Genomic DNA, 27,365 nt, shown 5'->3' on the forward strand with positions numbered 1-27,365 from the left:
TAGTACTTTGAAGAAAAGCAGATATATTAATCGTCTTCAAAAACAGAAAGAATGTTCCTGGCACTTACCATCCCTGTATCTAACACCCATCCCTAGCACAGTAATGGAACAAATGTTGCAAGCAAAAACATGTTCATTGTGTGACCAGAGGAGGTAATGAAGCTCATTTCCTGTGAATCCGTCTTACAGCATCTAATATAAAGCATACCCCAAATTATGCCTCCGTTCATGGGTCTGGGCATTCTTGTGTTGACTTTGTGCTGTCTAATTAGGAGTGGTCTCATGCTGCAGCCTTTGCCTTAATGGGAACAGTAGTTGAACCCCCTTCCCAGATATATGGCTCTTGACTTTAATGACATTTGTATGAAACATAGCTGTGAGATCCCACAGTCATTCACATTCAACTGGATCAGCAAGTCTGAAAAAGATGACTCAACGGTGTATGAGAACTGACAGACAGATGCACACACACATGTATTGCAGAAAGATTTGTGCAGCTAGCTCCAAATCCCTGGCACCGTAAACTGAGATGTTTATAAGCAATAAAAAATAACAAGGTTTTAAGTTTAAAAAAAAAAAAAAGAAAGCAAACCCAACAAAATACAACCCACCAGTTTTAGAAAAGCAATTGTGTTTCAGATAACATTGCAAAAATACAGAGAATTAACAGTCTTGGAAGACCTTTCCAGTCATATAAATTGCTTAGTGGAAATTCTTTTGAACACATACTAATGCATTCAGTTAAATCAGTTTGGATACAACAATCCGTTGAATTGTAAACTCACAACGAGGTGATAAAGAGCAGGCTCAAAATGTACCATAGTGTTAAACTGCACTAAGAGGAGTATCTTGGGGTCCTAAAGAAGAGCAAGCTCATGGTATGCACAGACTGTCCTGAACCATGTCCTCCTTGGTAAATTCTTCAGAGCAAGAAAAAAATATACTAAATTCAGTTGACTTGGTACCTTCTGTTTTATTTCTCTCTCGGTACTGCAAGTTCTCTGGGGCAAGGATTGGGCTGTATCATTGTATTGGAAAGATAGTTAATACATCTGGGCGTTCCCATAATTCTAATAATAGTGACAGAAGCACAAACATGGGGACAAAATTTCAGCTGGTATAAATCAGCTCAGACTACTGCTTTCAGAATGGTTGTTCTGTTTTACTTACACTGAGACTTTGACTCATCAGTATCACAAGACTCAAATAGGAAAAATGGCAGTTAGCACATTTAGTGGGAAAACAATCTGAGGGAGAAAGCTGCAAAACAAGAATGAACAAGAAACTGAAGGAAAAGAGATACTGCAAATCTGACAGCAGTTCAATATATAACAGTCTAGAAAACAGTTTAATGATGTTCAAGGCTGCATTCAAAGAGGCCCTGTATCCTCAGGCAGGAATAATATAGTTCTAGGAATACGAGGAATATTATTCACAGTACTCAGCATTTCCAGTCAGATCTAAATAAATGGTAAGGACGTCAGAAGAGAATCACAAGTATTAAAAAACAAAAATTTGCTGAACTTTATCAAATGAGGAATATTTCAGAGGATATACAATTTTTAAATGACTGAGAGTTATTTAAGATTAAATTAGCCTAATGTTCTACAGCATAAAATCTACTTAAATTTGTGATTGAAAATGGGATCACATAACTGCCCACACAACTCATTAACATGATTCCTGTCTTGTTTAACATGAGCCTTTTTGATGTAAGCAGGACTGACGGGGATCATTCCACCATACAATTGTACTTCCCTTGTTTTAATTTAGCTTTTTTCCCATGTGAAATGTTTGGCATAAAATTTTAAACCCAGTAAACGCTAGGCTAAGCAGACAGAACATAGCCAAACAAAGAAGGAACCTCCCTAATAGCTATTGGAATCTTTCCAGAACAGGAAACAATTAGAGAATAAACAATGATGGTATATTAACTGTCTTGCCAACTGCAGCAGTGATAATAACATCTAGGTCATAATGTGTCACGTGAAGTCTCCTTTAAACATTAAAAATACTGCTATAAGACTGTTTTTCTTGTCTTCTGGTTTGATTTTGTAATTCTTATTCCTTGATTTTACTGATATCAGATTTAAGCTTCTTGTCTCTATGTTCAAACTCTTCCCCTTATTATTTTTGTTCTCTTTTCTCATGGTCTGTACTGTCTCTGTTCCTGCTCCATATCACTCCTCCTATTTGTTTGTTAGATTCTCATCCAGTCAGTCTGGTGGGGTTTTTTTGTCCAAGCAACGAAGTACCTATTCTGGCATCAAAGGTCTATTTCTACCGTACTACACTGTGTGAACTAACTTCTGCATACAATGAGTGAAAACTGTTCGTTATTATTCCTCTTCCTCCACCCACATGCTATTTGCTATTCTGCAGATTGTTAAATGCCTGGAGAAATCATCATCATTCTTAAGTGTCTGGAAAGTGCTCAACCAAGAGTGGGTGCTGCAACAAAGCACACAACAAGCCTTCATGTTAACACACATGATAAAACAGCTCTACTGCATGGTAGATGGAGGGATTCTTATGACACAAATACTTGACCAGAAAAGCCCATGCTTTCCAGTGCATCCATCTCATCCCCAACATATTGAATTGGTTAATGTACAGGAGAAGCATTTGCTGTGTTATTAATTATGGTGCTTCTGTTACTTGATCACATATATACAATCATACATGTAACCAGTCCCTTTGCCAGAGACAGAAGGAAAGACTTGCATCCAGTCATGTTGCATGGTCACGCCACACTCAGGGTGTGCCTCAAGATATATTAATTAATATATGTACTTCAGCTGCTGACAAATGGCTAGTCTGCCTTCTAACCACAACAAGAACCTAAATAATCAGATGAAACAGTCTTGGAGATATTCTGCATGCATTCCCCAAAATAGAGAGATGATGACACTCTTCCAAGTGATAGGCCTTCAATCTTGGCGGATATATTTCTTCTGCTCAGGGGAGACTGACAAATTTGAATGTGGCAGACAAGACAACAAAGGATGGAGATCTCAGTACATGGGAAGGAAGAGATAGGAAACAGCAGGCAATGGGAGATAGGTAGCATAGGTGACATTGACAAGGAAATGTGGTAAAACCACACAGGCTAGGATAAGCTACATGAACTCTAGCTTAAAAGGGAGGACAAATGCGGGTCAGTATGAAAGGGTGGTGCAGAAGTCAAAGCAGTGTGGGCGGGAAGATGCAGGTCAGAGAATGCATAAGCAGCAGAAAAGAGAAGGCAGTTCTTAGGCCAAGTTAAAGGACTGAAGTCTGAGAAGCTAACTAGCAGAAGGAAGAGGTCAATGACAGAAAACTAGACAGGGTGCAGGGGAAGATGAGGGTAATGCTGTGACTGGCAGAGGGGGCATCAGAGGAGCCATGCAACTGTGATTGAAAGAGGAGAGATGGCTGGCTCCATACAATGCCTTGGACAGGAAGTGTCCAAGAGACAATCATTTTATTAAGGTAACATTTTATTCATGACAGAAAGTCTGAAGGCCCCCATATTCACCAAGTATCTTTCCCCATTAATGTCAAATTCAGTGCAGCCTAAGCCCTGCAGCATGGCAATAGCCTCAATACAGCAACTCTAAAATGCTTGGCTCAGAAGGAGAAAGGAGGGAGAGAAAGGAGGGGGAAATTTGTGGGGGTGAGAGGAGGTTTAACAAAGAATCATTTTAACAGAAACTCCTGAGTAATGGCTCTGCCCCAGGCCAAGAATAACATCAGCTCAATGTCAGCAGTTAGAAGAGGGCTCAGCCAAGCCCCATGGCCCGCTCCAGCCTCTTCACAGGCACAAGCCAGTTTACAGCCCTTTCCCGAGCTCGTGAGCAGCCACATCTGCCTGCCCAGAGCCCCGTGGACAGAGATGAAAGGAAGACCTCCTGCATGGAGTGGGTGAGAAGACTGTAGGTGAGAGAAGTTGAGGATGAAAATTACATGGCTAAGTAAGGGCCTTGAAAGAAGGAGAGCGTGGAGCAAAAAGCAGAAGGGCCTCTCCTTCAAGATGCTCCCAGAAAAGGATGAGGGCAATTTGCCCATAACCTATTCTCAAGGACCCTGACTAATGACTCATCTGCTTCACAGGAGGGAGAGTGGGAGTTCAGACCTCCATGTCTGAACAGGTCTGTTCATGGGAGTCCAGTCATGCCAGACTGTGAACAAACAGCTCCTTGCTACTGGAGACCAAGCTGTTTAGAATGAAGGTTTGTTCACCCAAAGGCTTCCTTCCTTTTAGCAGGGAAGCCTTTTGGACATCACTCAGAATATATCTCTCTCCCCATAATAACAAAGTAAGGTAACAAGTGTATCAATTAAGTCATTATAACCTTGAAAGATTCCCCAGGCAGAATGGAAATGCTGTTCAACAGTGGTCCACCTTTGGCATCTAGGTGTCATCCAGAACATCAGTAATACAAGCCCTTTCTCGTATTTCCTCCAGCTCTTTAAGATGTTAAGAGTAATGGAAGAAGCTATTGCGAACCACAGCATGAAAATGCTAACAAAATCACTGCAGGTAATACTAGTTTTGTTGCAACCCACTTTAAGAGCAACTTCCTTCACAAAATCTGTGCCTTATGTACTGTCTCTGGGTTTTTCTGCACATCTAAGACTTAGTCAGCACTGCTACATCCCAGGCAGGTTTTTCTCTTAGTTACCTGTTGCCGTGCTTGGTTTTGCTCCAACAGCTGTCTTGACTGAAGTTTCTGCTGCTGAAGCTGCTGCACAGCAAACTGAAGGTGATAGTTGGGATGTGCCAGAGGACCCCGTGTAACCTTGTTGTAGACACTGTTCTCCATCTCTCCTTCCAAGGCAAAATGATGATTCTCTAGCGCCCTGAGGAAAGAAGAGCCGTCATGTTTTCACCACTCTGCATACAAGGACTCCTGTCTATGAGGCACTGCATCTTACAAAAAATCTCTTAATATTTAGCCAGCTATGAATTTGCACTATGTGGCTTTAGCAAGCACAACACCTGCTAGAGGTGCCATGTGCCAACTGCTTCCTGCTAAGGCCTTTCTTGAATTCCAGGCTGGAACTATATTGCTAGACATTCTCTTGAGGAGAAAAGAGGAGAGGAGAATAAAAACTCTAAACTGGATCATTTCTGTGGCTGACTAGCATTGAAGACAGGCAAGAATAGCATCAGGAAAAAGACTGATTCCCATCACTAATGAGATAATTACTTATTTGGATTTGTAGAGACTTTAATACAGTAACACAAGGCTTACACTAAGCACATACATGCTGCAGTGGCAATGGAATAGAAACAGACACGCAGTACAACATCCAGAGAGGACGAAGGACTGGCTGGGTGAGGTTGCAACTGGGACACATACTGACTCCATACAGTTACAATCCAAAAGGCCTGGGGGGAGTGAGATAGGCTCATTACTTTCATCCTCACAGCAATGCAATCCTTTCCCAAAGGACAAAAGGCCTCCTGCAAAGAGGCAGGAGCTCTTACAACCCAGGCTTACATGGTAGGAGTTCAGCTGTGGCCTGCAACATGATAAGTACCAACAGAAGCTCACTGGCTTGCTTTGAAGTTTGTAAGCCTTGGCAAGAAGGCAGCACCAACACACTTCTACACAAGACTGAGGGGCTTTGCAGAGAGCAGGTGGCAGACTGACAGGGCCACGAGGTGTCCTGAAGAGGCTACAATGGCTCAGCAATTCACACATTCTGTGCTCACAAGACAGATGCTGTAAGACCCACTGAATCCTGACACTCTGGGTAATATAACCTTCAAGCCTCAATGCCTGAGCTTCCCAAGTGTCTGATGATCTCTGTCACATTTCTCTCAGCCACTACTTCCAAATATTTCCTTTGGATTCCCAGGGCAGACTTCCCTTTTATTTCCTATCCACATCATACGTAACTGGGACATAAAAGATAATTGGTGTCTTTCATGCCACAATTTGGCGTGTAGGTCATGGTTTTGGCAAGCAAGTTAAGTGCAATCTCTTTGCCTCAGGAACCTATCAAAACTTGCAACCTAGATTCTTTAAACATATCACAGCTTGCCTTGAATGTGTTGCTCCTTCCCCCAAAAACTTTGTCATTGCAAACACTTAAAATATTCAGAAATAAAATAATTCGGTCAAACACTCTTTAAGCTATTCATTCAAGTTATATTATTAATTCTAGAAACTAACGTCTGTTCCAACTCCTCCCATATCTACCTCCAGTTCAGAACGTGCAATACATAAAATTAATCCTTTGATCCAAAAGAATGCTTATGAGGCTAAGGATCAAGTGATCATTTCTAAAATGTAACAGTCAAGAGACAAAACTGATATAAATGAAAACTCCACTAAAACTGGACCTGTCAATAGCCAGATTTCGTGCCACAGAGATGATGTACAATGACTGCAGTCTGTGGTATTCTGAGGGCCACTATCTAAATGGCAAAATTATAGTAACATTTCCCTGATTCTCATTTCTTTTGTTTTGAGGTATCTGGCAAAGGATTAACCGTTACGGAATTACAAATACTTAAGACTGATTTTTTTAAAAATGCACTGGGATTGCTATCTTTCTCCAACCTTTGTCCAATTCAATGAACTCTCAAATGCTCTCACTGGGTTTCTAGCCTGCTAATTCACTTTTTCTGTTTCAATCATTATACTGGACATAATATTGCCCAGGTAAGCCTGGCTTAAATTACCCAGGAAAGCACTGTTGAAACTACATTATTAATCCTTTAGGAAGAACTAAATTTAAAAACACCAAGCAAAACCACAATAACTTTGACTAACATTTTCTTGCAGCACAGTCTTGTATGCAACTCCTTGTGGTTCCAATACCTTCTCTCCATGTGACACAACAAAACAGCACTTACTTTTTTTTCTAGACACTATATTGAAAACACTGTTGCTTGCCTAAGTAGATTTTATCCTTATGGCCTGCAGAATCCTTCTGGATTGAATATGCTTCTGTTGGCTTCTACATGTTTTCCTTATTTACAGACAGAAATCGAAGCAAATGCATTATTCTGCATTTATGCATTATGTTGCAAAACATAACTTCAACCTTCTATAATACAAATATACAATACTTGACAACAGAAAGCCAGTGTATTTGCCAGTCTTGGGGTCACTTTCATAAAGAGGTATTTCATCTGCAGTTTTGTGAAGTCCTGTCTTGGGGTGACTTTATGATGCTGTATCCCCCATCGCCTGCTCTATGCCCAGACACGAATCCTGTGCCTTTCTGTGTATTGAAGGCAGACCTGAGAGGGGGCGGGGTGGGGTAAGGCAGTGGAATTCCCTCAGCGCTGTGTTCAAAAACACAGATAACTTGTTCTCTTGCTTCTCAGCTCTTGGCTTCTGCAGCAGGGAAGAGAGTGGCATTCTCTTGCTTTTTAGCTAGCTTCTTGTTCATTACCTGAGGAAAGAGGTTTTCCTGGGACTTTGGATTCTTCTTCTTCTCTTCCAGACTGTTCAGCAACATCACAACATCACTGGGAGACCCTACACCATGGCCCGGAGGGGCCCATGCTGAACCCCAGCTCTGGAGAGGAAAGAGCCACACCACAAAGACTTCGAATTTTACCAGGTTCTCTCCACAGCGAGAGGTTTTGTTATTAGACATTAGTCTTTTTCCCGTGCCCGCATGCACTTTTGCTTGTTAAATAAATAGTTATTTTCACTTTTCTCCGAGGAAAATTTTTTCCAAACCTGGTGGGGGAGGGATGGCTGTAACCTGCCTTCTACCAGAGGATGTTCATTTTGGACGTTCCTCCCAATTGGTCTCAAATGAAGACAAGTCCCCACATACGTATTATCAAGTGCTGATATTACATCTAAGGCAATGTTTGCCCTGGTACAGAACAGGGCTTAGGATCTGAGACTCAATACACTGCTGCCAGAGACATGCTCCAGCTCTCAGTCTATCTGCCATGCTCACAGGAATGCATCACAGAGCATCTCCTATTCTCAGTCTCTGCCTGTTGGATGATTTACTAAAGCATGATAGCACTTTTGCACCCTTAAGCAGAAGTTAGTTCTGCCTAAGAAAATTACAACAGGTTCAGCACCATAATGAAGGCTGCAAAACAGCTGTAGAGGACCTCATACCTTAATGGATACTAAAGAGTTCACTTTTTAGGGAGATTGTATAAATACTCCAAACTGAATTAAAAGCTTTCTCACAACTCACACTGTTTTAGGCAAAGCTAAAAATAACCAGAAAAAAACCTCCACACCCCTAATGGAAATGAGGATTGTAGAGTCAGTACTCACAGACCTGCTTGTTTTTAAATCAGGATTATTGCTTGAACAGTAATGATTCATTTCTTTACATGTACAGACAACAGATTTAGGCACAGATGCACACACATGCAAATGGGAAATAGAAATTCCTGCCTGTGCCACCAGAAAAGATTTGGTTTCATTCTGTCAGCCAGGCTGGTTGTGAGCAATCTTCTCATAGCTTGCTCAGGATTATTTATGAGTTGCTTAGTTTAGAGACCTGGCCAGGATTCAGGCCTTCACTATGCACAGGAAATCTCAGCCTTTGGCATTATGGCCCATCCGTTGTAAGCAAGATTCTGTCCTTCCAGCAGCTCTTCAGGCTACTCAGTGTTTTTGGCAAGAAACCCACTGTGTTCCTTTCTTTCAACTGTAGTTTTCATAAAGGCTGGGCCAGAATTCCCTCTTCGAATTCACTGACAGCATACAACCTCTCTGCTGCAGTTTTTTTGTACCACAAAAGATACAGGTTTGCTTCTGAGACCATTTTCAACACATCACCATGCGATTATGCTCAGGATCCAGTCTAAAAGGGTAGGACACCATACGTTCATCTCTAGGTTTTCTAGTTCCAAACTACCTTTCTACTCTCGTTCCGTTTTCCAATTCATTAGCTCATTTCTAGAGTAAGCAACCTTTATGCAATCAACTACCTACACTTGTACTAGAAACTAATGTCAATATACTAAAATACTAAATACTAATAAAATGTTAATGCACTTGTTCATTGATTACAGAAAAAAAAGTCTCTATGAAATCTGGTCTTCATAGAGAAGGGGTGTGATTATCAGCTCTTACAAGAAAGGAGAGAGCTGGCTTCTGTTTCCACTTCAAAAAAACTTGAAGGGAATTCCAAGGACTAAAGCTGTAGACAAGACCAGACCCCAGAACACCAGTCACTGAGGATCTCATAGTTCCAAAGACCTGTATGACAAACAGCAAGTCTGTACTAAAAGAATGACTCATCAGGCTTACATTTATATTTCAACTGAAGCCTTCTTCCAATGGCACAGCTGGGCACTTGCTTGATACCGATTCTTGTGTGGCAGGCAACAATACCAATTCATGAAGTACTCTGGTGTTCTCCATATATCACTCACTAAGCAGGCACTTTTGAAATACTTGAAAAGTGTCTACATCCCATTGAAACTAGGCTCAAATTATTGTGTAAATGAAGCTTCAGCATTCATGAAGAATATTTCTCTGTTTAACCCTGCTTAGTTTGTGAGAACTGATAGGATCACAGCAGAAATCAGTATGTCCGGAGGTCTAGCAAACTAAAAAATAATTATTATCCTATTAAACAAGGAAACAAGCTGACAATGAAAGTACTTTGCATCTTTTCCTGTAAAGGCTGGAGCTAAGGAGGAACAAGAGCCATTGCTGGCAGCGCATTTATAAATCAGTGCTCCCACCTTGCCAAAGAATGCAAGACAATCTTGGGCAGCAGTTTCTTTCCCACAGGGCATTCAGACAGTATGACAAGTCTAGGAAGTTTTCAGTACAAATCCTTGGTGAGCACCAGCTGCTAGAAAGTAGTTGGCATAGTAACTAATGATTCTGTCTAATGTGGCAGCTCCCAGCATCCTGCTGACTTATGTTCAGGCACTCAGAAAAACACAGAACATTTTCTTTGGCACACTGCATGTTTCTTCCATCCCTAACAATAGGTCCTAGATTGGGGCTGGCTACGGAGCAATGATAAACAGAGTGGGATAAAGCCCAGGACGCTGGGGGCCTGGCTGGGATGCAGGAGTGTTGGGCCTCTCACTTGCCTCAAGGCCTTTCTTTGTCTTTCTCCCTCTTTCCTTCCCCTCAGCTTCAAAAGCAATAAATTAAAAACTGAAAAACAGAGCAACAAGTCTCTGAGAATGGTTTGCTTCTGGCCTCTGCTGTTATCAGGAGTGTCTATGAAAGAACAACTTTGGTGCAGTTTAGTCAGCAAGAGTCTACATTTTAGCATGGACTGTAGCTCTGATTGCTGGAACACGCAAGCCTCTAAAAGCCTCCTGCTTTGTAACATAAGCATGAGCTGTGTTACAAAGGTAAAGAAAAATAGTTTCACTAAACACCAGGGGCGAACAAAGCATTTTGAATATACCTAAAAGAGCTAAGCCTGGGATTTTGGAGATCTGAGGCACTGGGAGCTGTCCAGAACTCACCATGGTACAGGTACTTGAAGACAGGGAAGGGGCAGGAAGCAGCTGGCCTGTATAAAATGAGGATGCCATCACCTGACCTGCAATCTACTTTTGTACTCTTCAAGAGAAGCTAAGGAAAAGCTTTTAAAGTTAATGAGCATCTTGTTAAGGCTGCATTGGCACAATCAACTTGCAGAACTGCATTTTGGGTTCACATCCAGTTCAAAGTGACAAGTACAGTCTCCCATGGTAGAAGTGGTGCAGAGATGCGAGAAAGTTTCTGTCACAGACCATCAATCAAACTTTCCTCTCTTAGTGATGAGGCATCTTGAAATAGTTTCACCTTTAGTTCTTCAGCTCCCCTGTTTCCCAGCAGCTCAAGCTATTTTACCTACAGAAGGGGCTCTTACCCTCCATATATTTGTGCCATGAGAAAACAGAAGCTGCGAAACATACATGTGCAAAGTCTTAGGACTGAGTTGGTTTAGGCAAAGAACATGAAAAGTTTTGTGGATTTAACTACGATTTCCAAATCCATTCACAGGTTAAATGTAAGAGTTACCAAAGGAACAATTCAAGCATTCCAGGACATTTTAATATGCATAATATCTAGCAAATGTCAGGAGTCCCCCTCTGCTATTCTCACAATTCTCCCTTTCAGCTGAGAGAACTGATATTGTTACAAGAATTTTATTCAGAAACAAATACATGAGGAAAAGCATCCAAATTATCTCCTTGTGCTGCAGGATCAACACGTTTCAGTGGCTGTAGGAGTCCATGTGTCACACTCAGCTGCACAACTCCACACGCAGGTATGCATTCAGTGTCAAGAATTTCCCCCAACATTCCCAATTAAACTTAAATTTTCTCTGTTTTATTATATGACATTCCTCTTATTTCAGGACTAAACCTTCATTACCAGAACTATGTCTCCTTTGAGCTCAGCCAGCCTTGGCACCCTTAACTCCCTTCTTTTTCCTCAACTCAGTCCCTTCTGGCCTTGACTGCACATTGCTTTTCTGTGAACTTTTTCCACTTTATTATTCCAGATGTGCATGCACAATAGCTATACAAGGAAAGCCCATTGCCTTCTTGCTCCTTCACTTTTTTCTACAAGTACTATCGAAGTCCACAGGCTTCCTTCTTTTCTGGTATATGTTGCTGGATAATTTAGTTCCTGCTTCCTAGCTTCTGAAAATTATTCTTGCTGTTTCCTTGCCATTGATAAACCTGGGTCTTGGAACATAAGTATTTTCTTATAACAAAGGCAATGCAGTTCAGGAATTAAATGCCTTTTACATCATCATGAGGCAACGTCATGAGTGTTAAGTGTCTAACCTGCTAGGTTAGAAATGAGGTGCATCAAAACAGCCTTCTGATAGCCTAGGAGGAGAAGGGCAGAATAAGATTAGGGAGCACTGGAAAACCTCTTCAGGCAAGGCCTAACCTATCTCAGCTACTCCTGGATTTAGCTGGCATTATCAGTCTCTTACTTTCAGAAGAACTAAACTTGCCAGTCTCAGCAAATTAAATCAAATATTTACCCTTCAGTGGAGACAATTTTTGTTGGGCCCCTAGTAGCATCCTTGGCTTCATGCCTGTTACAAAATACTGTCAATCTCTCTGATCTGGGGAATACTTGGCAGGTAAACAACGCTTTTTCTTCTTTTTACACATGGCAGCTCTGAAATTCACTAGCAGAAAGGCTGAATCAAGAAGATAACCAACAGCCAGCTGACTGCAAAGTTCAGTGTCTTCATCCTATTGTGGCTCATCAGGTCACTGGAGAAGTAATGATGGTAACTGAGCATATCTCCTCCAAGTGATCTAGATTAACAAAAATCACACAGCCTTTCTACCCTCAATTAGTGCAAACACAGGGTTGAGCTTTACTGAGTGGAAGGCACTTCTGGCTTCATGTTTCTTGCACGTATTTCCACACCTGCAAGCACAGTTGCAGCCTGCAAAAATATTTTAACAGCAAGACATATATACGGTAAGACTAAAACAGAAACCTGGTATCATTTTGCTCTCATAAGGAAGTTTTGGGGAGGATTACCCGCTTAACTCTGACATGCAACTGCCTGAACTGTGTTGTGTGGTCCTGCATACTCAGCCCCAAATTCAAACTATTAATTAATTAAGGAAGTTCAGCCAGAGCAGGGTGAACCCAATGAATTTACCTCACCGTACTGTCTGGATCTGCTTTTATTAAGGTAAGTCATTCAGACTAAGAACATGTGTTAAGTGCTATCTTAAATTTGATCAGTAATCCTAGTCCAGGCAAAGTTTCTGAAGTGAATATACCCACTTCACAGAAGCCAAAGGACCAGAAAATTAGATGCAGTATGGAACCACTTATAGACAGGAAAGGTGCTCCTCACTGAAGAGGTTCCACTGTAAAAGCCTAGCATGAATCAAGTGGACCAACTTGATGAAGATGAGTTGTAACGACATTCTTCTACTTTTTCTCTTTCACTGTAGACAAGTTTATTGAAAACCAAACTGAAAAAGACTTACAGGCTCTATTTATTTCTAGACATAAAGCCTTTTTTAGTGCTTTACACAAGCAGACTTTGCATTTTATGGGTGGATAGCAGCAGTAGCACACAAGGCTGAAAACAGTAAACAGGCACTGTTATCTGTCTAGAATATACTTTTGACTGAGCCTGTAATTGAAGTCACTAATCTCTCCTGAAAACCCATACTCCTTACCTCTCTCTAGAGAGGCAGGGGTTAAGTCAGGACCACTAAATTAGCCCTGCACCCTGTAATGTCTTTGAAAAGCTGCTCACAGGGTTTACAGGGAAAGAGTGAGACTGTAGCTGCTGTCCAAGCCAACATTTGGTTCCTATTACAGTGAATAAATCTCCCCCTCCTCCTTTTCTTTTCTTACCCCTTTTTATATTAAAAGTCCATCAAACACATTTTTTTCCTTTCATATTTTCCATTAAGTTTCCTCCTGCATAAGCTTTCCCAGAGTGTGGTGCTCTTCACTGTATGTGCTCAAGCAGCAGCTGCAAGATCCCAGTGAGTAAGAAAATGGGGAATGAAGAAGCTCAGGCTCCTCTTTAAATCCCAAGAGGCAAGTGAAAAGTTACAATTGGGCTAAACTGGTGAAATCTAGAGTACTTGATAAGAATAAACAGACATAAAAAACAGGCTGTTGAGTTTTGCAGGGTTAGGATTCATGAGATAGGGGAGAGTACTCAAAGCTCTGCCCCTGCCCAGAGCTAAATGCTCCTGTCACCATCAGTATAATGAAAGACATAGCACAGGACGGTGTTACACTAGAGGGCCTTAAGGATTCCTTAGGATGTGCTGTCCAGATCTCATACCACTTGAGGCCCAGATAAAATTTTTAGTGCTGTATGACCATGCAGTAGAGACATCTCATGCACTTAACTCTGGCTATTTTGTTGTCTAAATATTAAATATCTAGTACACTGAAACCTCTAAAGAGCATGTCAAGCCTCTAGATTCCACAAAATTAGCACTGAAATTAATTAAAACAACTAACTTGGCTTGACATCCAGTACAACTATCACCTTGTAATGTGGTAGATGAAGACTCTCTTATGAGTGTGTCTTAGAGAAGACTTGATAAATCTGGCAGCTTAGATGGTCTGTCTATGGGGACAGTGCAGCTGAAGTATACAGTTGCCTGACATCATGACTATACATCTCAAGAATTATAGCCAGATACGAGAATTTCACAAAAGAAGCAATAACTCTACATTTATAATCTATACACCTAAAGGGAAGGCTAGAATCTGTTCTGTACTTCCTGAGCAAACATCTACAAATTCACCTATCAGGGATTGTGGAAAGTGTCACCTGAAAGCCAGCTGGCCACAGTTATATTAAGATAAATGTTCCAGGTAAAGGAGGCAGAGAAGCAGCTTGGCACCAGTAAGATGCATCTACTGTGCTACCATTCAGTAATACAACTGAAGTTGTATAATATCTATCTGCTGAAATAAAGTAAAAGACAAAAAAATACAAAACAAGAACTGAAGGTCACTTCTTTGGGTCCTTGCTGTGAGGCTGTATGCTTGTGGTTAGTAGTCTCTTGTTTCTGAATAATTCCCCAAGCACTGATACAAGGGCAGAGTAAAGGTCCTAAAAAGACCTCTACCTTTAAACTACTGAATTTTATCAGCCTACATCCAATTTAATGAAGCTGAATTAGCTTCTCAATAAAAAGACAGATTTGCACAGTCCCCTAAACCTGATGATACTCATATGCTGGCCAAAGCAGCACCTCTAGCATTCTTATCTGCCCTACATTATAAACTCAATTCCATAGGTATATGTAGTTTCTGCTTTCCTTGTCCTTCAAGTGGATTTCTATAAGGTAACAAGGTGTAACACCAAATAGACTCTATCTGAGAGTGATCTCCCACCTGTTAAACTGAATTTTTTTCCTCCTCAGGTTCCTTTTGCAGTTTGTTTATGCTGGAGCTAAGGGAGAATTCTTTTACCTCCACCTCCTGTACGAAGATTGACTCACCTGCTGTGGCTCCCTGAACATTTAACAATGGACTAGAGGAAGAAGTAACTATGTCTGTGTCAGCACACGCTTTCTAAAGTCTGTAACAAAGTAGTTATGTAAAATATAATCAGGGGATGTTGGTGGAATATGCTCAGTTACACAGAGAGACTCTAGCATGGGTTGCTACCTATTGAAGAAGCTGGCCCAGTGACTGTATATGATGCATAGGCGAGACCATCCTATCCCACACGTTGCAGAAATTTAAAAATATATGAAAAAAAGTCTACTTATACAGAGACCACAGATAGATACTATCATGATATAGACTTTCAGCCATCTTAAGAGCAGCATGGCACACTGACACCAAAGCAATACCAGGGGTGTGGTGCTCATTGGTTTACACCTTTTTTTTTTTAAATCCCTGCAAGCCTCATGGATGGCCACAAAGCACTGCATTTGTATTGTAAAAGGTAAGTGCTATTTTTCCCTCACTCCACCCAACTTCCTTAGAGGTAATGGAAGATACTTTATAAAAGTGCTTATTATTTCAACCAAGGTAGCACAAATTCCTAGCAAGGTTTTTCACAGGCTAAAAGTGACAGAAGTTTACCAGGTCTGTAGTGTTCCTTCTACGAATCCTCAAGAGACATCCTACTTGGAGGAAACTACTTTCCAGAAAATAGCAAATATGTTGTGTTTTGTTGATAGCTAAAATGCAGCCTAAAAAAAACCTTCAGAACAGAATGGCAGGTTCAATTTTGATTTAGGTGTTATTGATTTTTAATATGGAAAGAGAAAATAATTTAGAAATTCTACAGCCAGCACTGGAACAAAGACGAAAAACCAGTAGTGACATTTCCTTCCCAGAAATTCCTATGCATCTGTCCCTCTCTATTGCCTGGGTGATGACATACCAGAATTTACTGTAAAGAACTGCAAGAAAAGACTAGAAAGGCTTGTATTTTTATAAAGCTTTACCTGCAGTAAAGCTAGTACTGCAGAGCAAGAATCTCCCTATTTTTTTGGATTTCGTCCTCCAGAGATAAATACCACAGAAGTGTACTGCCTTGCCAAAAGAGACCATTCCAGCTTACCACAATTTTGGCCTCCTTGTTTTAAACTATACAGACTACAGTCCCCATTCTACTCTTACTATTGGAATCTATCTGGCTCTTCACCCAAAAACAGAGTTCAGCCTCCAGCATTTCCAGTAAACCAATGTTTCAACAAGCAAAATCAGAGAGGAGTTCACATTATCATAATGAAGTTCAATATTAGTGGAACAAATTGAGTTACAGGATCTTATTTCTGGCAGTGAAGAGTTAAGTGAGTAAAGGGGAAATTCCCAGCAAACTGCCTTCAGCAGATACAGCAGAGTGTTGTCTGTTCCTGCTTTAACAGAGGCTTTATATGAAGCCTTGGTTTAGCTACCACATTTCTCTGCCTCCCTCAATCCTTATTGAAAAGATGATCCAGTCCCTCTAGACTAAGCAAGGAATTCTGGTGCACCATAGATGTAAATCTCTGCCTACTTTATGTGGTCATTACAGAACAAAAGCTTAAAATTACTGCAATTAGTTTGGAAGCAGACAAAGCAGAAGATGGTGAGGAAGAAGCAAATAGAAAGGCAAAGAAAGCTGAAGTGAAATAAATTTCTTACTCTAATAGGCCCAATTAAGTGCAAGGTACTTCACTGGCATGCAGCACAAGGCACTGTAACTCAAAGTGTAAAATATAACAAAGCAACACTATTGCTAATGCCCATACTCTTGGTTTAATTTATTTTTTTTTTCTTCCCTCCATTCTGGCAAGTGTAAAGAAGAATACAATGCATGAAGGCTGGGGCCACAAGTGCTGCACAGGGCTGAGGCACTATATCTAGCAGCTGCTAAAACAGAACATCAAAGTCTGAGCTCCCTTTGAAAACCCATCAGGCAAGAACCACTCCTCCCCTTCAGCTTCTTTAGGAGCTGGTACACTTAACCACTTCAGCGTGTTTGGCAGGTCTACAACCATTTCCAAAACAGGTGGTGCAGTGGAAAATCATGGGAGAGCCCCAAATCATTCAGTTGTCTCCTTTTCCCCAGCAGGCAGCAAGACACGTGCTGACCAAGAAGGCCAGCTGACAGAAAACAAGCACTGAGAACAGGAAATTTGTAATTAAACCTCTGAAACTACAGAAAAGGCTCAGGTTTATCTTGGTAAACTGGGCCAACAAAATCTTTCTCCAGGAAACTGATAGATCTGATGACAGACAAAGTCTGTCATTAGAGGAAGATGAGTAAAAGGATGTCGAGATAATTATATTGTATACTACCACGAGATGAGACAGCACATTCTAAAATGCAGTTCCCACACTTCAATATTCAGTCCAGTATTCATTGAAAGATCCCTCTCTCTCAGATCCTGTCTGCAGAAAATGCTCAAGTTGCACAAAACTTACTTGATCACCCAGTGCCTGAAGTATTTTTCGTGAGATTTCTGTCTCTACCTACAACTGCAGGCTAGGAGGTAGAGACTGTCAGCACTAGTTTTGTTTGCAAGACCTAGGAAAAAAGCTTTTAAATTATCTCAGTTTTTTCCAGGCACCTGTATTTGTTATGTTTTCTCCTCCAGCATGGACAGAAGAGTCTACAATGCAGTTGTGCCAGCTCTGCTGGTCATCCCAACTGCACACTATACCCATCTTTTCCCCTTGGGGTTTGAAAATAGGCATCTAGGAAGGGTGCTGTTTCCTTAGGGATGCAATTTTTCTGGATTCATTAATGACAGATTTTGGGTAAGCCTTTTAACTGATAGGTCTTTGGACTGTATATGGGGGTTGAATATTTCTACTGACTCTGGAAACCAAAAGCCAAGAGTAGGTATCTTCAGAGGAAGTACAGCAGCTTTCATTTGTGGAATTTGTGGTTAAACATGAAAAAAAGTTACACAATCCTATATTCCACTCCAACCCAATCCCTTTTTCTAGAGCCAAAATGAAATTGTTTCCTATAAGTACAGAGAAAACTGTATAATTAGTCAGAAGCTCCCAGACTCAGGAACACAGATGGGAACCGTGGAATCTCTACCCCAGGAATTTCACCAAGTTATTGCATGGAATTCTGATTACATCAAAGATGCAGATGCTAAACCCTTAAAAGGGCAGACTAAAATACCCCAGCCACTCGTGGAACAATGTCCTTTCAAGACTTCCCTCCTATCAGAGATAGGACACATCAAGCAAGGACAATAACAACAGTGTCCATCAAGAAATCGCCATTGCATGCTGCTTCTTTATACTTGATGCCTTTCATGATGTTTCAGCAAATATTCTAAATAGAGCAGACTCAAAGGCCACAACTGGTATATTTCAGAGAAAATTCATCTGCAGTACAGACAGGTAAGAGTCCAAACATGGCCTCCAGAAGGCTTGAGGTGAACACAGAAACATCTGCAAAGAGGTTAACCTTCATGTTGTGTACTGTGTTTAAGGCTCTAGAAACTCATTGGAGTGTAAGACGGTAAGCAAGCTCTCACATGAAGGTTAACAGTGTTAGAAAAAATCTGAAAGTAAATGACAGGAGTAGTTGGTACCTGGTTTTGCTACCAAACAATATACACCATAAACACCAGAGTGAGATTTTGATAAACAACACACAAACAACTACGCCTTGTGTAGCAACAAGCATAATAATTCACAATTCATAAAGTTACATGATACCAGGAGTTTAGATAATTTCAGAGGGAAACATGCAAACAGCAAAATACCCAGCACCACAGTTCTTTTCCCTTTCACAGAAATGCTTCTCAGTAATGTCTACACTCATTCAGGTTTTGCAATGCTTTAGAGATCGTAGAACGTTAACAACTTTTTTTCTATTTAGAAAATATCAATAGAGAAAACCTCTGCACTACATGAACCATATTCTGTCCTCTACACCACAAAACAAACCTAGAAATTGATGCATAAATTTTGTCCTCTGAATAGCAGAGGATACTTCCATATTTAAATCATTCAGGTTATCAGCAGCAGCAGGAAAGTGGGATTTCAGAAACAAATCAAAACATGACTCTGAACTTTGAAAAAAGCAAAATCAGTTATGCAAACAATGTCCTGAACAGAAAAACAAAATATTTAAATGACTAAAGATGGATTGGATCCAAGTTTCTTTAAATATACCAAAATAATCCAACTATTAAAACTGGGGTTTCAAAATTATTTTTCCAGTATCTATTATTTTACTTAATATTTTTAAATTTATTATATGTGCTTACTTATAGAAACTAAAATAAAAAAACCAATATTTGTGAACTTTGATAACAGAGAAGTTATTATTCCCACTGATTTTTTAACAAAACTAATTCCACATTAAAACACAGCTCCTTCTTGAGGTTTCTTGAGGTTTTTGAAATTTGAAGATATATAAGCAAACTGTCAATATGCAAAACCAAACTCTATGAAAGACAGCTGTTCCAAACAATCTTAATTGGCAGCCTTCATTAGAATTGTTCACAAGGGATAACTCTAAACTTCCTTCATTTTTTGTTAAGGAATTTTGAAAACAGAAGGCGAGGGGGATCACTGTTAGTAGAAATGAAAATCTCACTCTCCTGGAGAATACCCTGGAGATATTATACGCAGTTCCTTATTGGAAAGGGATGTGCTCATCAAAGCACTGAACCTTAAGAACAGCAAAGTCTATGAAGAATCACTTGTGGGGCTGAATTTTTGGGCCTGTGCTTAAATCTTCCACATACACTTTGATTTACTGATTTCTTCACAAAAAATGGGACTGTGTTCTCTTTGTCATGCTGACTGCCTGAATCAGAAAGCCTTTAATTGTTGTTCAAATTATGATCCATCAGAAGATATTTACAGAGAAGCCAGAATCTTTAGCATCATGAGACTGTCAAAGAATCACACCCAAGTGTCTAGTGGAGCTGAGATGAGAAATGTATCGAACAGAACATTCTTTCTAAGAAGTTATTTCAAGTTCTTTCTAACACCACAGCCATTGAAGTCTTAGGAAACTGCAATGGGAAGTAGAAGTCGCTACACTAAGGAGTATGTTGTCTTTAACAAATAACAAAAAATTCTCATTTGAAATTCAGAATTTGACTGTGAAAAGTTTTTCTGAACTAAGAACCAGTATACCAAGAAACAAAATTCCTAAACTTACTCAATTTCAAGTCTCTGCATCTTCAACTTTTCAAAAGGATAAATGAAGATAAGCTTATACCTCTTTATTCACCAGCACCTTTATCCCAATATCAAAAAACAAACAGATGGTCGAGACTTGAGATTTCCTCCTCATTTTTATACAGTCTACCAAACATGAACATTTTCTCAGCTGTATTGTGAAAAAACTCAGAATCTTCAGCACTGAAGACATTCATGGCCCAACTTGGCTACATTCTTCCCCGAGAAGATTCTAATTTTTTTTTCCAGTAGTAAGCAAATGAAGAAATCTTTATGCATGTAAAATGTTTGGACCACGAAAGTCACAGCCCTTTTACTCCAGAGGATCAATTTTGCCCAGGTGAAGCATCCCTGAGAGCCAGCTGCCTATAGCATGTGCAGCACTGCCACATCATCTTTGACTAACTTTTCAGTTAAGTCCCACGTGACAGATAGCAGAAAGATAGAAAGGGGAGTGGAAGACATTTACTGAGCCAGATACAATCTGAAATTCAAGCAAAGGAGCCAAGCAACACAGAATCATAGAATGTCCTGAGTTGGAAGGGACCCACAAGGATCACTGGCATCCAGCTCCTGGCTGTGCAAGGGACACCCCAAGAGTCACACCATGTGCCCAAGAATATTGTTCAAACACTCTGGCAGGCTTGGTGCTATGGTAACTTCCCTGGGGAGCCTGTTCACATGTCCAACCACCCAGCAGAGGTCTCTTAAATTCCTTTTACTAAAGGTTGTTGTCTCAGTACCAGTTTTAAGTAGATTTGAATCAGCCAGGCTGGCCTGGCATCTCCCCAGCTGGTTTGTTATGAACAGTTCTCAGATAAGAAATATTAATAAAAATGCCATGTTTGCAATAGGAGAGTATCTGGAAACTGGTATCTTTAAGCACTACCCAGCTTTTTTGCCCACTCTTCCCTGCCTTTTTTTTTAAGAAGATATCTTTCAATTATTGCTACAGAATGAAATCCTAGAAATAACTGCTTGTAATAAAGAATTCTTGGTATTTCCATCCTGACACTGCACAGCCCAGCCTTAACAGTGCACTTAAAAAATTCTTGTAATTGGCACTGGTTCTGGACAACTGAGTAACAAGCTTTTTTGAGTGAGCTTTCTTGCTCCTAACCAACCAAAGTTCTCTTGCCCAGAGCATTTTGGCCAAACTACTCAATGGCTGATAGTATCCAGTGCTGGGTAGAGACTAAAAAAGTATTAGTAACCACAAATGTAACTCATTATTATAAGTCACACTATTCCCTAAACAAAAAGTTGGTGTTCCCCAGTGGAGTTCTGGTTGCTGCATCTTCTTCAGATTACACAACATACCTACACCTAGGAGCTACTGAACAGGATCACCAAGCAAAGCTGTCATGACATACACAGGGGAACTGAAATAATCCTGGCTTTTTTTACATTTTCTCCTTCCCCCTTTTTCAAAAGGGGCTTTTGTTAAACACTGGATCTCTGCGTGATTCACAAACAGCTGCTGCTTGATACCTGCAGCCCAGAGAAACCCTAGAGAGTAACAGGCTGACATAGAGCCAACAGCATGCAGTTCGCAAACTCTGGTGTCAGCTACAAAACTTTAACAGTCAGAAAGCTAGGGGAAATTAGGTGAAAGCAGAATCTTCACAGGAAAGGCCAAGTAACACTTTCAGGGACGTGAAAGGGGTTTCTTTGTGCTTTTGCAGGGATTTCCCATTTATATCACCGTATAAAACACCAAAAAGAACACTGTTCATCCTGAGGAAGCCAAGCTAAAGCATGACCTTGGGCTGGATGGAAAATACGAATGTGCGTTGCTGGTGGAAACTTCACTGTACAATGGAAGGTAGCTCCAAAACAAAGCCTAGTCAGAAGGAAAACCCTTTGGCCCCTTTTGCTACCTCCTGCTCTGGCATTTGTACTTGGTCACTGAAACCCTTAATTCAACTGAGCTTGATTCCAGGTCCTTTGGCTGCTGACTTCGTAGGGTTGTCCACAGACTGCCCCACATGAGGGCTGCCTTCTGGAAGTCTTTCTACATGGAACTCAGATCCCACCCTACTTCCAGCATTTGACAGGCTTACTGAGATAGCAGTGTAATCCTAATTCAATTTCTCTTCCTCAGCTGCACAACACCAATGTCTTCAACACAGCTGTTCAAGACCTTTGCTCTCACAAGTAGCCAAACTTCCCTTCTCACACTACCCACTACACCTCCATTTTCTTGAAGTGAAAAGTGCAGGGCAGACCTAGAAATCTCCAAAATATTCACAATGAGTTCAACTTCAGGACAGTCCTGGAGAGCATGAGGCAAATTAAGGAAAAGTCACTAACCTTGTCTTTCATAAGCCTGGCTTACAAAGAGGATTTCCATTTTTACAAAGCAGAATTCTGTTATGTCTGATCGAGAGGATACAGAACACGAAGCCCTGAGATTTCAGAGTGCCTCACCGTAACCCACAGGAATAGCACAGCTCAAAGATGGGCCCATTCAATCCCTCTGTTCTTAGGCCAGGTGGACCTGCCTTAAGATCAGTGCCAGAAAGGACATTCTTCTGGGGAACTTCCCAATGCCCTTCTCAGCTGCACAACTGCGAACTAATTCCAACAGCTACGGCATGGTAGCACAGCTTTCATTTATACTTCACTACGTGCAAGGCAAATCAATGGATAAAATTTGAGATCCTTTTGTGAGGAAGAGTCACAGATGGATAAAAATACAGTTAAAAGAATCAGGAAAGGGGGAAAACCAGACATTCGTGGGATTCCCTGACAGCTCTGTGCAGAAGGAAGGGCTGGGCTGGAAAAAACAGGGCCCCAGGTTCCTGCCAAGCTGTCTGAGGCCGGTCCTTTCCAAATAGCTCAAAGAAACAGCCAAGGCTCCCTTGTAACCCTTTCAGAACTCCTTTAGAGAGGAAGGCTGCTGTAGCCAGAGCCACTCCTACAGAGCACCAGACTACAGGGTCCCCTCATTCCTACAGAAAGTAAGGAGCAGAGTACATCTCCCCCATGAGAACTACAGGCACATTAACCCTCTGAAAACCACTCTGGAAAACAAGTATTTTAATGGTGAATAAGAGGTTTAAATAAATGCAGAGAAAGGAAGATGTGCTCGTCACTTTGTAACATGAAATAGCTGGAACTGATACAGTGTATTTCAAAGACACGGGAGATCGGGGATTACTGGGGGGATATTATGAGTCAAGTAGTGAAAGACACTAGGAGATCTCAACTTGTTCTATATTCAATTAGGTGTTTAATCGAACAGAAAAGATCAAGCAATTTCCATCACAGCCAACAAAATCCACCAGTGCAGGAAAAGGAGAGTTACCTAGCAAGGAATGGGGAAAGAAAAAAAAAAAAATCCCCGAAAAAAAATGAACTACTTATACCTGTTGCTCAGATTGACATTTACTGTAATAATCAAAGAAAAACAACTGCATATTAATAAAAAACTCAGTGTTTAGCATGGTCAGAAGCCAACAGGATATTGGTACACGTAAGTTGAGATAGAAATTAGAGATACACTAGTGTTATTTACATGAAACTAACATTTTACTGTACTGTTTTCATTTCTTGTCATCTCTATAAAGATAGCCAGACAATTATTAGAGGGCCAGAAAGATTTCCATTTAGAATTTGAAAAGAATGGAACTGTTTAGTTTAGGAGAGACAAACAAGAAGGGAGATGATAAAAAGATAGAGAATGAATAGTGCCAGAAAATAAATCAAGCATTTCTGTTTGTCTTCATGTGATCTTATTACAGGTACAGAGACTTTTGGCAAAATCTGGGAAAAAATTAAAGAAGGAAACTTTTGCATAATATGCAACACACCTGTGGAACTCACTGCTGCAATTCAGGGGGACTACATTTTTTGCAGAAGGTAAAATATATGACTAATGACAATATCAACACTAGACTATGCAGAACTAAGTATTGCAAGAACTGCATGCCAGCTATCAGCAGTTAGAGGGCAAAATCTAGCTCCCCCTCAGAAAGGAAATTTCCCTGCTGTCCATCAGAACATTCTCTGTGTTTCTACTGATGTCGGTGGTGATAGTTGCTCTGAAGCAGAGGATGGGAGAATTCAAGAGATCAGCAGTCCGGTCCAGGATAGCAAATCCTGTGTTTACATTAGAGTAAGGTCAGTTTGTGGAGGCAGCTGAAAATAGAAAACCCATTATGCAGTATTGGCTTAGGAGAAGGTAGGAGACCCCTGTCATTTCCCTCCGCCTATCAATGTGGGCTGCTTGCTCTCCAAAGTATGTTGCAGGGAATAGAAGGAAACCTCTGGAAGTCATGCAGTCAAAAAGACGCCTGGTACCCCTCAAATTTTGAGAGTTATTTGCAAAGATGTGATTGTGCAAGGCCAGCAGACGAAGGTAATGCAGATCTGTGCCCCCTGTGCTCAGCCAGGGCCCGTCCAGGAGATGCATCAGGCTGCAGCTCCAGCAATGCTTCCCAGAAGCAGCCAAGTAGGGAGGCCACACTTGCACAACTGCACTGGTGCCCTGCTGTGAGGCCCCAGTTTTCACCTCCGGCTCACAGCCGGAGCAGTGGCTCCTACGGTCTCCCTGCACGCAGCACAAACCTCCTTTGCCTCTGAAAATGGTCCTGTGATTAATCTCACTTATTACCTCAGAAAAGTAACAGTGTGGCGGCTGCCAGCCAAGTCCGACTCAACAGCGTCTGGGGAGCTGAGGCTGCAGGGCCAGGCCTCAGACTGTCTGGGCAAGTCACGAGCTTTCCGCCTTTCCTCTCCTGGAGGCTCCAGACAGACAGAGCCAAGGTCTAGCTGTGGGAAGCAGGGATCCTTGAGGACTGTGCCAATCCATGGTGCTGAGGCCCAGAGCAATTTCCAAGCAGGATGGAGAGCAATTGGCCCTGACAACGTAAGTTTCCTTAGTGTGACCAATATATATATATATAGAGAGAGAGAGAGAGAGAGAAAAAAATACAAGGCGAGCCATGTATTTCTGAAGTTTAAGTCAGCCAATTCACTTCCACACTTAACAAGTTGTCACTGGTGACCCTGGGAGACATGCATGGAAAAAAAAAACAACAAAAGGCAAGAGGCTGTTGAGGCAGGAGCTACAGGCACAAATATGCATGGATGCACATGGAGAGGAAGAACATACACAAACTAGAAATGGGATGACTTGCAAAAATGTACAGCTACCCAGGTAGTAGTTTTCACCTCCTCTCCTCAAACCTCTTCTGAGCAGGAAGTAAAAAACCCCAAATTCGGAGCTCTCAGAAATGCCGCCTCTCAAGGACCACAGGCAGAATCAGCATGACAGGGCTGCTGAGGCAATGCAGACAAAAGTCACAGAAAAATCACTGAACCCACCCTCAATTACTCCTCCGCCTCCAATAAAGAAATTGAATTCAGGCATTAAGGTAAAGAGAAGAGAACAGGCACTGTGGGGAACAAGGAACAGACATGCGGCTGTGCTAGCACAGGGCTGGACTCAGTGCTGTTGGGCTGCTGCTGCTCTGGCACTTCTGTACTGCTTAGAGAGAGAGGTGTTAAGGTCACTGCAGTTTGCTCAAACTGAACCGAGGGCCTACTGTATAACACTCAGTGCTTGCTGCTTTCTCCCTTCATTTCCTCCAAAGGCATCAGTGCCACACAGCCTCCAAGTTACCTTACACCTAGATGCTGTGCAAACAAATAGGCTCTGAACACTTGGCAAATGCAGCACCGGAGAGCCGCCAGGTAGCCTCCACTTTGCAAGAAACTGCAGGGAGCTTAAAAAAATGATTTGGAAGAGAATAAAGTTACCATCAACCCAGAACTACAAGGCAACACATATGTAACACAGAGAAAGAGATTTATTCTTATAAAAACTTGGCATTAGCTGCCAAGATCCCTAGGAATTCTCTTGTCCTTACTTTTAGCTGCAAGCCCATACACAGTTAACTCTCTCCCACAGCCCCTACTACAATACCATGCTGCTTCTGCCATGCTAAGCCTACCCCAGCCTAGCTCAAGAGTCTTGCAAAAAAAGCAAGACTGTCCCATCAACTACTCACCCTTCTATCCCTGCAAGAATCACCCTTCACATCTTTTGTCTATTTCAGTCTCCCTCTTCTCACTGCTCTTCAGAGCCAGTCAGGGTCCAAGTGTGACTTCTTATTTTACATTCCACAGCTCCAAAATGTAAAATAAAAACTGAGGAAACAACAAAGCCACTTTCACCTTCCCTTCATGTCAAACACAGCAAACTGCTGCCCCTTTGACACAAAGGATTGAGACCAGTGAACTATAATTAGCTGGTGATTGCTGTTTGGGGTCTTTCTGGCAACACTCAAAGATTCAGTGAAACTAGAGAAGCCAAATACACCAGCTCAGAGAAAACTCTCAGAAGAGACCTGGGATTCTTCCTCCCAAGTCCAAAGGATATACACTTGGTGTGATCAGAGCATCTGAAACCTAGAACACATAGCACATGTACCCCTAGCAGTAAAATTGGCAAGAAGCAGTAGTAGGCACTAGGTGGGGAAGGAGGACATAAAGTATCCATTACCCAGCCCAGGTTAAGGAAGGCCAGCAATTAAAAGGAAGGTCCTGATTTGGGAGACTGTCTGTCAGGGGATGCAGCACAGCAATCTTAGTTCATGAGCTGGGGTGTGCAAGAGAGCAGAGTGTACAATCATTTTGCTGTGTAGAATTTTTGGCATACAAATTGATACACAGTTTCTATTAGAGCAAGCACAGGAAGCTTTTTAAGTAGAATACCGGATTTCCTGCACCCACACTGTTCATTTGTACATGAGCTGTAAATATATGCAATGTGACCCAGAAGCATCTGAGATGCTAAATGTCTGGTCAGCATCTTCTGGTTTCCCACCCTATTTGATACTTCTAGGCAAGGAAAAGTAAAAAAGAAAATACACAAAGCAGAGGTTGTTTGGGAACCTGGACAGACAGCAGGTATGTGCACACAGCCTGTGAAGCCCTGAGAGCTGTTGCTATTACTATCAATGAGAGTGATACCACAGTAAATTACACTTAAAACCCCTTTAGATCAGAAAATTGAAAAAGCATGTGTTTATATAATTTAAACCAGAGTAGACAGTCTACAAACAAAACATCATTTCTTGATAAACCTGAGCACCTTGGCAGAAATTATGAGCTAAGAAGTACTTCAGACACAAGGAAAAGAAGAGAATTCCCTTTTCTCTGACTGCAGTAGCCCTTCACAGGCTCTGTAATATAAATTTGACTGCCATTCTACTCTCTGACTGATGACAAGGAAGCTTGCCTGCCTGCCCTAACCAAATTCAGTAAGTCTGTCAGAAA

The 27,365-nt window shown here is 41.3% G+C and overlaps 1 protein-coding gene across 9 annotated transcripts in view; it reads right to left on the reverse strand.

Moving 5' to 3' along the window:
• TTLL5 (tubulin tyrosine ligase like 5) overlaps nt 1-27,365 on the reverse strand; it is a 126,928-nt gene that overhangs the window by 20,157 nt on the left and 79,406 nt on the right. For all 9 annotated transcript variants that reach the window (XM_039553325.1, XM_039553324.1, XM_039553326.1 and 6 more), the window contains one exon: nt 4,665-4,842. In XM_039553325.1, the coding sequence (XP_039409259.1) occupies nt 4,665-4,842 (178 nt within the window). The remainder of the gene's footprint in view (nt 1-4,664; nt 4,843-27,365) is intronic.

Source organism: Corvus cornix, chromosome 5 (assembly GCF_000738735.6).
Source record: "Corvus cornix cornix isolate S_Up_H32 chromosome 5, ASM73873v5, whole genome shotgun sequence".
In the NCBI taxonomy this organism is placed as follows: Eukaryota; Metazoa; Chordata; class Aves; order Passeriformes; family Corvidae; genus Corvus; species Corvus cornix.